This window comes from Coffea arabica, chromosome 10c (genome assembly GCF_036785885.1).
Source record: "Coffea arabica cultivar ET-39 chromosome 10c, Coffea Arabica ET-39 HiFi, whole genome shotgun sequence".
NCBI lineage: Eukaryota > Viridiplantae > Streptophyta > Magnoliopsida > Gentianales > Rubiaceae > Coffea > Coffea arabica.
The window spans coordinates 46,780,090-46,791,643 of record NC_092329.1 but is presented as its reverse complement, the minus strand read 5'-3'; the positions used below and the strand labels follow the sequence as shown (position 1 = coordinate 46,791,643).

At 35.7% G+C, this 11,554-nt stretch overlaps 1 protein-coding gene across 1 annotated transcript; it reads right to left on the bottom strand.

Moving 5' to 3' along the window:
* Positions 1–1,461: 1,461 nt before the first annotated feature.
* On the bottom strand, positions 1,462–2,040 carry LOC140015962 (dirigent protein 2-like). Its single transcript, XM_072068799.1, has one exon. It carries the CDS (start codon positions 2,038–2,040, stop codon positions 1,462–1,464), a length of 579 nt encoding a protein of 192 aa, XP_071924900.1.
* Between the last annotated feature and the right edge of the window lie 9,514 nt (positions 2,041–11,554).

The following is an 11,554-nucleotide window of genomic DNA, read 5'->3' as shown; positions in this document are numbered from 1 at the left end:
TGAAAATAATTTCCTTTTTTCCTTTATAGAATTGAAAAAAAAGAGAAAAATGAATGCTTATAATAAGGATGGTTTCATGGCCAGGCTTGCTTGTTTTGCTTGAAGATTTAAATTAAAAGTTTTAAGAACTCATAAGTTCAATGTCTAATTATATATGGTAGTATTAGACTTTGTTTTTGTTGAAAATTCTAAAACTTGAGACTTGTTTCATACTAAGGAGACTTCCTTGTGTATCATATCTTTAAAAACTTTGAAAACTCTTTAAGTTCTATTTTTCATTATGTATTACTGTATTTCAATATTGGATTAATTTGTTGTTGAAATATTTATGGTGCATTTTGTCATTGAAAACCTTTTCGATAGCAAAACTAATGGGTTACATGAATAAGTGGATTGGGTTAACCTGTTATTAAGCAGGTCATGACACAACACGAAATAATACAAAAGTTTAGTGTGTCAGTTTCAGGCTGAATTCTTTTCAATGCAAATTAAACACGACATAACAAGTAATGTCCTTATTTGATTTCTAAAACAAATTAGATGCTAAAGGAAGTCAAATATCACCATTACCTACTATCTAAAAATTTCTGAGTAGTTCTTTACAATTCGAACGATTTTTTGGTGCTTGGACTTTACTTTCTTTTTTCTAATTAATTTGTGAAGAGATCTCTTTTAACAAATGCATTGCTACTTGCTGGTTAGCTCTTCACAGAACTCAGAAAAAATCCATTCACCACAACTGGGAATGAAATATAACGTGCTACATTAGATGGGGTTGGAACTTTTAGGATAGGGAGGCATTAGCTTAATTAGAAGGGTTTCCCTTTTCCTTTTTCCAACGTGATTGTCACTTAGTATTTTAAGTTTTTGTGAAGACTGTTGTAGTCTTTTCAAAATATCAAGGAGTGTGAGCATAAATTTTTAAGACCCTAGAGGACGTAGTTGTAATAATAAAAAACTTCAGGGGAGATAGTTAAAAAATTTTCCAAAAACATTATAGTGGGGATTTTGCATATGTAAAAAGCAATAATCAACGTACACCATCAGTTCAAGCAAATTCCACAATTAGGAGTAGATTTTATCTAAGTTTCAATACACATCTCTATTAGTAAATGCAAATATCTTATTTTAACACATTCACAAGCTTATGTAATGCGAAGCCAAGTGTAATTGAAGAACACCGATAGTGTTTTTATTAAGATGAACATATTGACGAAACAAAAAGTGCATGAAGAAAAGTCATACATTGATCACCAAGTACATATAAGTCCGCAATAAAGATAAAAATCTATACTTGGTTTTCTAATTTATTATTTTTCTTTTATTAGTTATTTTTTCCCATCCTCCTAGATGGATTTCTTATTAAGATAGTCGAGTGAACAAGAAGTACATGTGAAACATAGACTGCCAAGTACGTATATGGCCTGTAATTGGCTTTCTTTATTATTGGTTTTTCCTTTATTATTCAAACTTATTATTGGACACTACGGTAATGTTGCCCATTATAACCGTATTATTCAGTGACAGATTTTGTCGAACTATCTTAAAAAGTCCATATCCCCGAGCAAGCCTAAACTTTTTGGTGCCACCAATTACTGGAATTTCACTCGTCGGACCACCTGTTTGTAAGTTAAATCCTGGTCCTTGGAATTCCAATGTGCTACCGTTGTATTGTGAGTTGGAGAAAAGGAGGGAAAATAAGCCCTGTGAGCTGGATCCATTACGGGCTGAAACTATATAAAGGCCTTGGGCTCGACCAATAGTTGGAGATCTGTAGCTGATGCCTTCTGTCATGTTAGCATCATTAACAAAAATGGTTCCAAATTCGGAGAGAGTTCTGGGCCTACCAGGGGCGCCGGCAACTGCAACACTGGTGGTTTTTGGTCCGCCTGTAAACAATTGAAGGTACACAGTAATCTTGGTCTCCTTTCCACGGCAGCAGTAGTAAGGGTCAAGAAGATCAGCTTCTGAACAAACAAAGATTGCTAGTAATAGCACAAGGGAAATTTGGATGGATGCTAAAGCTGAACCTTTTGCCATTTTGTATGTTGAAAGGCAAGCTGAAAAACAAAGAAGGAAGAAACAAATAGCTAGATAGTAAACATAATTTGTTCAATGACAATATTTATAGGATGGAGGAAGTAGCAGTTACAAATGGTTATAGTAGAACAATTAAATCAATCTTGACTTTTGATGTTTCTACATATAAATGGTTTAAATGAAATAGTATTACATTTCAAAGAGTTAGGTATAGCACAAAAAGTTTTAATATCACAATAGGTTTGTGTAGAATGGTGTGGTGTACCAAGCAGATATATCATTCAAAGTTCGTAGCCAAGAATTTCTTTTGATATATAGTGGGATAATGGAAAACCTTGATAACATGAAACACATTTACCTAAAAAACACGAAACAATTTAATAAGGTTCTGTAAAAGGATTAACTTCACTTTGCATTTTCAAACTTGTACCCCTTTAACAAGGTTCCAACATATACTTAGCCGATAAATCAATGTTGAGTTTTGACTTTTCTGCATATAAATGGTTTCAATGAAATAGGATTACATTTCTAAAAGTTAGGTAGAGCATAAAAAGTTTTAAGAGAAAATTAAACATCAATGGGTGGCCATCTATCACAATAGGTTTGAGTAGAATGGTGCGATATACTCAATAGATGTATCATTCAAAGTTCATAGTCAAGAATTTCTTTTAGTGATAGCAATTGGAACGGGTGCCCATAGGCTAACGAGGCAGGAGGGAATTTTTTCCCGCATTAAAAAATGGGATGGGCGGGGAGGGAGTATACCCCCGCCCCACACCTGTTCAAAAAGTTATGTATATATATATATATGTATATGTATATAATTATATATATGATATTTAATTTAAGAGTAAATCTTTCCTACACTGACGGTGTATACACTATCAGCGTTGGATTCATGACATGTGTGCAAAAGTTGAATTTCAAATTCAAATTTTGCATAGTTGTCATTCATCCAACGTTGATAGTGTATACACTGTCAGTGTAGGAAAGATTAATCCTTAATTTAATTAGTTACAAACTCACAATAATGATATTATTAATTATAAGTGTTATATAATGTATATTAGTATTTGTCATATAATTGATATTATCGAATACTAATAATTATATATGTCTACTAATAGAAATTATTAATTAGTTATATCAAATTTACTAATACATTTATACTAAATTTCTAATTACACTTAACACAATAATTTAGGGATTGTATTTGTGTCGAAAGTGAAAACTTGACTACTTTAATTGTATTTATTTCATCATGTTGGATTGTATTCAAATAACTTTTGTTTGATTATTTTTATGGGTTACAATTATAAAATTACAATGGATAATAATTTGATGATGTGTTGGCATTTAAGTATTTGATCCTCTGTTCAAATTTGACTATAATGAAATTGTATGACAAATTTTTATTAGCCCCACAGATGCCCTCCCTGGGGGAAGCGAGGTAGGGCGGGGATGGGGCAAGGGGGATTAGTGGGTAGCGAGGCATGGGGTGGGGGAGGATTCCCTCGCCTCATCCCCGCCCCGTCGCCATTCCTAATTTCTTTTGCAGTATAGTGTAATAATAGAAAACCTTGAAAACTTGAAACACATTTACCTAAAAAAAATGAAATACATTTAACAGGGTTCTAGGAAATGATTAACTCCACTTTGCACCTTCGAATTTGTACCAGTTTAACAATGTCCCAAACTTAAAGTTAGAAGATAAATCAAACTTGACTTTTGATTTTTCTGCATATGAATGGTTTCAATGAAATAGGATTACATTTCAAAGAGTTAGGTAGAGCATATAAAGTTTCAAAAGAGAAATAAACCTCAATGGGTGGCCACCTATCATAGTAGGTTTGTGTAGAATGCTCTGGTGTACATGGCGGATATATCACTCAAAGCTTAGAGTCAAGAATTTCTTTTGTTATATAGTGAGATAATGGAAAACCTTGAAATCTTGAAACACTTTTAATTAAAAAACAAAAAACAAAACAATGAAACACATTTCACAAGGTTCTGGGAAAAAATTAACTCCGCTTTGCACCTTCAAACTTCCACCACTTTAATAAGGTTCCGAACTAACACTCAGTAGCTAAATCAATCTTGACTTTTGATTTTTCTGCATATAAGTGGTTTGAATGAAATATGATTACATTCTAAAAGTTAGGTAGAGTGTAAAAAATTTTAAGAGAGAACTAAATATAAATGGGTGGCCACCTATCAAAATGGGTTTGTATAGAATGGTATACTCAGCAGATATATCATTCAAAGTTGATAATCAAGAATTTCTTCTATTGTATTGTGGGATAATGGAAAACCTTAAAAACTTGAAACAAAATTACCTGAAAATAAGTGATACAATGAGTTCTCCAAGTTTTTCTTACAAGTTCCTAACTAGAGAGAAGAAGAAAAAACTACAACTAATTACTGTCAAGAACTTCCTCTCTCTTCAATGATTCTTACATGTATAATGTTAGGAGAGTCAAAAAGTGGAAAATGATATGACATAAAGCTTTTTTTTTTCTTTCCTAAGGAATCTTGAGCTTGTGCAACTGAAATTTTGAGCTAAAATTCAGTTGGAAAGTAGTGTAAAAATAGAGCAAGTTGTAGAAATACAGGGCACAATACGTGACCCTACAATAGGGCACATAAGCCCGCGTATTTGAGGTCACGTGTTGTCTTCTAGTACGTTTTCTTGCTTCTTTTCTGCTCCAATTCATCACTAATATCACTTGCAAGATGTCCAAGTGTTGTTCATACATTTCACCAATAATACTTGTATTTGATGCTCTTCTACTTTCCGAATTGTCGTTGAATCAAGTGCTAATGAGTTCGAATTGAATCCATCTCGATCCAACATTGATAATTCACATCCATTCCTACAAATATAACCAACTTTGCACATTAAGTTTCTCAATCGAAACTCACAAAATTTAGAAGTTTAGGAAGCAAGTTACATTTTAAAATATCCTAATTTATATAAAAAATAAGCACAAAATTCTACTTAAAAACACTTATAATAAACACTTATCACTGAGCTGCAATTTTTTGCAGAAAATTTTCACCAATTAAAAATTACACACTTCACCCCAATTTTTTAAAATGCATTCTAGATCATTCTTTTGTCAAAATAATCAATACATGCACATATAAAATGATCAAAACATGCAGAGGAAAAAACCTGAGGAGCCCTTAAACTATTGTCGTTGTCATCTTTTGGCCCCCCATCTAAAATTTGTTTCCGATTGATCCTTAAACAATTAAAAATGCATACTTTGAGAACTTCTGATGACTTTAACCACAAATCTAACAGGAAGTAAAGGGCATTTTTGTCCGTTCATGTTTGCACCCTCGGGACCAGCAACTAAGTAGCGTAAAAAGAGATTGAAAGATGCAACTCTTCAATTCTTAAGCAAGGCAAAATCGAAGCAATGGAAATCCTTTCCAAAAATCGAGTTTTGCCCATTTGTTGAAATCCCATTTCTTGTTGAAATTTCATCTAAAGTATAAGAATGGCTAGATAATCTTTCAATTACAGCTATTGAAGGTTGCATGGGAGAAATTCTGCATTGAAAGCTACAGATGGACGGAGAAATGAAATGGATGATCAGAAGGAGGGATGCATATTTTGACCCATATCTCGTATACGGTAATGTGCCTCTTGATTTGTAAGCTTATATCGTCGGGGTTTGTGTGTGTAATTGTTGTGTTATTATTGAACAATTTAAGGGCTGTTAAAGAATTAGATGTTGGTTGAGAGGGGCTTAGATATAGTGGAGTTTAATTAAATTAATTGGGTGGAAACAGGGTCTGAGAGTTTTGTCCTGTTGGTAGGTTGCATGGGGTCCTACTATATCTGTGGTCCATTATTAGTTTACTAAAAATAGTAAATTAATGAAATTTCTGGTATAGAGTTTGACAAAAAATAGTTGATGTTGCATGGGCAATTGTTTATTTAGCAATTTTGCTGCTTATTTTTTACTACTCTATGAATATAGTGAATTTTGACTTTAATTTGATACATGATTGTACAGAACATGGGAGTGAATATTTTACTATTAGATTGCACTATGGGGGCAAGTTTAATGGTTCGGATTACAGATTTTATACTGGTGGTGAAGTTGATCATATAGATTTGTGTGATGGTGATAGAATGTCAGTGCTTGAGATTAATGAAATGTTAAAAAAACTGGGGTATGGGGAAGAGGAAGCTGTGTTGTACTATTACCTTGAGCCGACAAGTGTTCTACCTGATGGACTAAGGCAATTGCAAACTGATCAACATGTTAACCAGTTCTGTAGTTGGGTATAGGAATATAAGGTGATGGAAGTTTACTGTGACCATAAGACCATTGAAGAGGTATTGAAAATGCAATTCAATGAGCCAGTAGAGACATATGCAGCACCACCAAAATCTGGTGTTTTGATAGAAGAAATAGATGATGAGGGCAGAGTTATAGAGGAGCCTTGTACTGATATGGTATTAACCAAAAAGCCTTTGAATGCTGAAACTCAAAATTAAAAAAAAAAAGTGGTGCAAGTGTAGGTGAAAATTTAACAGAAAAACAGGTGCAGAAAGACATTCTTAATGAAAAGATTCCAACCTCACAGGCTGAAATTGAAAGTGGCAAACAAAAGACAACAACTAAAACAGTGGGAGGGGTAGGTACTAGTAAGGGTAGAGACAATGATGCTGCTGATGACACGACCAGCAGCTCAGATAATGAGCAGTTCAGTGCTGATGATAATTTCTGCAGAGATGACTTGATGTTTGAGGATGCAGGCAGTATAGATGAAACATAAAATGACCAGCAATCTGTGGGAAGGCAGCAGCAGGAGCATGAAGATGTGACTGGAACTTCTAACATTCCTACCCAACAATCACAAAAGAAAGGCAAAAAAAATAAAGCAAGACAGCCTGCAACTTTTGGTTCAAAATCTATAGATGTTGGAGCTGCATTTGATGGGGACAAAATAGATGATCAACTAGATAGTGGGGAAGAGTCATCTGAGGAAAGGGGAGGACATATCCCTAAATTCATTGACTTTATCCCAGAGAGGGACATGAAGAATCCAAAATTCTTTAAAGGGCAAAGATTTGCTGATAGCAGGGAGTTCAAAGAAGCTCTTAAAAACTATGCAATTGTTAATGGTAAACCTGTGAAGCCTTGCAAAAATGAGAGAAAAAGAGTTAGAGCAAAATGTAAGCACCCCTGTAGGTGGTTTGTTTTTGCCTCAACAGTAAATTGTCTAGGCACAAATGACTTAGTGGTGAAGTCAATCTATGATAAGCATGAAAACTGTGGCCATGCTTGGAAGAATAGAGCTATTACCTCAAAGTGGTTGGCAAATAGGTATGAAGAGAGGTACAGATCCAACCTACAACTGCCTGTGAAAGAGTTAATACAAACAGTTGATGAAGAGTACAGGTCCAAAATCACTAGAGCAGTGGCATATAAAGCAAGAGCACTAGCTACCCAAACTGTGAAGGGTTCAGCTGAAGAGCAGTACAAACTTTTGGGTAGGTACTCTGAGGAGCTTAAAAAAACTCATCCAGGTACAACGACTAAAATTGTATTCACTCCATTCAGAAAACCTGGTGGTAATCCAACATTCATGCGATTCTATTGCTGTTTGGGGCCACTTAAGAGGGGATTTTTTAGTGGTTGCAGGCCACTAATAGGTCTTGATGGTTGTCATATTAAAGGAACTCATCGTGGTCAATTACTAACAGCTATGGGTGTTGACCCTAACAATGGATGGTGGCCCATTGCATGGGCAGTTGTTGAAAAAGAAGCTGGAGAGCAATGGAAATGGTTCCTTCAACTCCTTGCTGATGACTTGAATATTGACAATCAACATCATTACACCTTCATTTCTGATCAACAAAAGGTAAGAATATCAATATAGTTTGAGTGTTAACAATTGTTCCAATAGAAACGATATCCTTCATATTTATCAGTTTGAGTGTTGACTCATGTTTTTTTACCTTTGTAAAGGGATTGGACAGAGCTATGTCTGAGATACCTCCTGGGAGTGAGCATAGATATTGTGTACAACATATGTACAGAAATTTTAAAAAGAAACATCCCGGCAAAGCTTTGAAATCCAAGATGTGGGGTATAGCCACTAGTACAAGTATGGAAGAGTTCAACAAGGCCATGGAAGACATGAAAGATTTTGACTGTGAGGCCTTTAAATGGGTGGAAAAAGCACCTCATGCCAGGCACTGGTGTAAGGCATTTTTTCCAGTCCATACGAAATGTGATATGCTGGTAAACAATATTTGTGAAACCTTCAATGCGTTCATTCTTGAAGCCAGAGACAAACCAATAATATCAATGCTTGAACAAATAAGAGAGAAGGTGATGCAGAGGATCCAACAAAGAAGAGAAGGGATATCTAAATGGACTGAACCAGTAGGGCCCCTAATCAAAGAATTGATTGAGGATAGAATTAAGCAGGCCTGTCTTTGGGAGCCAATCTGGAATGGTTTGTATGGCTACCAAGTGAAAGGTCCTCGGGCAGCTCAATATGCAGTAGATTTCAGAAAAAACACATGCACGTGCCAACTTTGGGAGATAAGTGGGATTCCGTGTATTCATGCCATTTCTGCAATGCTGGTGTCTGATAGAAATCCAATGCAGTTCACAGCCCCATGCTACTCAAGAGAGTTGTTTGCTAAAATTTATGAGAATGTCTTGGAGCCAATTAGTGGGGTCTCATTTTGGCCTAATTCTGAGCATTTGGAAATGGATCCTCCAGTCGCTTGTGTACAACCTGGAAGGCCAAAAAAGGCTAGAAGAAGGGATATAACAGAGGAAAAGGGAAATGGTACAAAGCTGCGCAAGATAGTTGTGATGCACTGTAGAAAATGTGGAGAGACTGGCCACAATGCTGCAACTTGTTCAAGGGATAGAGGGGCTGAGCAGCAACAGCAAAGCCAAAATTCAGAAAAGCAACAGTCCAAACGAGTATGAAATTTGAATTTTCACTAACATTGTTTGTACATTAATCCACATATTGATCTGACCAGATTTACATTTTCAGGGAAGGAGAGAAAAGCAGGGTGTACTTGAATCTTCTCATGCAAATAAAGAGCAGGGACAGCAATCTAGACAGCCTACCCAACAGCAGAATCAATCACAAAACAACCAACAACAACAGCTATTTCAGGCTAGACAACAACACCAACCACCACCCTTCAATCAGTCAACACAACAGCAAAAGCAACGGCAACCACTCCAGAATCAAGCCTCCAGGACAAAGAAAAACAATACATTGACTGATGCTGAAAAGGGAAGGATAAACTCCAACTATGCTTATCTTGGAAAGCAGCCTCCTTTTTCTGTAGGAAGATGGAAAGGAAGATGGGGCAAAGGTAGATCCACAAGAAGTGGTACTCAAAATCAAAGTGAAAGTGCTGGTGGAAGAGGAAGAGGAAGTGGGAATCCAAATCAGGATGAAGTTGCTGGTACAGGAGGAAGAAGAAATGTCAATCCAACTCAAAGTGAGGGTGCTGGTGCAAGAGGAAGAGGAAGAGGACGTGTGCCTTCATCTTCAACTAACTATTAGATTTGTTGCCTAGTCAATGGCATTGGATGCCCTTTTACTTTTGCTTTCAGAACATGACTTATCTCGTGCTATGTCGAGCATGAAAATGACTTGTCTTTTTGGTGGTTTATTCGTAGATGTCATACAGTTGGACCACCTTTTGTTTGTTAATTAAGTGGCTTGACTCTTGGTATTAATGATGTAATTATATGTTGGCAGTTGGTATTTAATCAAAAAGGTTTTTGGTTTCCCTATGTTCTATCATAATCCAATTTTACACTATTCTAGCTTTTCCATTGTTAAACATGTTAAAATGAACACGTCAAATATACCATTGTTTCAATTGTACATTGCTCACAAAAACAGAATAAACCAATATGATGCAATCATTAAAGCAAAACATGCTTTTCCAATACGTTCTGTGTCCAATTAAAGCAAAACATGCTTTTCCATTCACCCATGAACTACATTTGTACATATTACATTCCAGTTCCACTTTCTTCATTCCTTTGCTTATAATACATCTTTCTGGGGTAATTGCTGTGAGATCCCTGAATATATATATATACAAATATCATTTCATATTTCATTTGCGTTTCTAATTCTTTAATAATTTCTAGCATCACTTTCACTTATTTCAAATAAGTATTTAAAAACACTTTTCATGGGTGAACTAATATAATTTTTCTAAGTTATGAAATTTCTTGGTTTTGCTTAAATATATTAATACATTTAGAATTAGAACAATTTTATCGCCTTAACATAAAACGTTAGAACACTTAGTCTCCATTACGCTAAATCAACGATACTTGAGCTGATTAATCTTACTACCTTAAAATAAATTATTTAAAGTCCAATAATTAATTCTAATCAGTGAATAACGTTAATACTACTAAAAATTTTCACGTTAAAAATATAAAGCCGACAAATTTTAGATAAGAATAATACAAGTATACTAAATACGCGTGGGACGTAAATATTTCGATAATTGAAGCCTTGCAAGATTAGTGTATTATTAGGAGCTTAATTTATATTCGGGATAAATTTGTGGAATTAAGTTAGGATTAAGGATTTAAGTGAGGATTAGCAGGGCGATGTGAAATGTCTAAACTACCCTCACAACCTCACAAAATCACCATGCAAACCAAGCAAATTTTCGGACACCATGATCACTCACCTCTCATTCGACCAATGCACTCACTTCACCACTTCAACACTTCACCATTCTTCAAAAACCGCGACTCCACTACCACACACAACCATATCAACCACTAAGCACCCAAACTCCACTACACATTTCAGTTTCTGCTTCGGACCGAGAGCAGGAGGGAGTGAGAGCTGTAGCCTCGGTTCCATCGACAAGAGTGAGCAAGAGGGAGCCGAGCTTCTTGTTTCTTTTCTTCCTATCCGTAACTCAGAGAGGGAAGAGAGTGACTTGCGGCCCATTCTGCCTTCCATCCGTGAGCTGGTGAAGAGTTTGAGACCAAATTTCTTTCATCCAGCCGCAAGCCAGAACAAGGGAGAGAGAGAGAGATAGCGGTCTGCAATTTCTGGGCCGTTGAAAGGAGGAAAACTATTTCTGCTGCCAGCCGTGTGTGTAAACTCCAGGTTGAGGTAATATATAGACTTGAACTAGTTGATTTTGGGTAGATGAGGCTGTTGGAGGCATGCATGTGAGGGTTGTATGTTTGGATAAAGGATTAAGTTACCAGAAATTTGATTGAAAAAAAAATTGGTACTGTCCGAGAGCTTGAGCTGGTAATCTCAGTTTTAATTTGCTAAGTTGTGATGATCTGAGCTTAGTTGTATGATTAGCTAATTAGTAGATGGATGATTAAGCTTGTATGGGATTTATTAGCTGTGTTTAAGCGAGAATTAGAAGGGAAAATAAAATCTGCTGCATGCAAGTTGTCCGACAACTAGCTGAATAGGTTCTGGATTTTTTTTATGAACGTTGCTGGTGTTT

Bases quoted from the DNA above. Each gene is read 5' to 3' on its own strand.
- LOC140015962 (XM_072068799.1), bottom strand. From the start codon at position 2,040: ATGGCAAAAGGTTCAGCTTTAGCATCCATCCAAATTTCCCTTGTGCTA.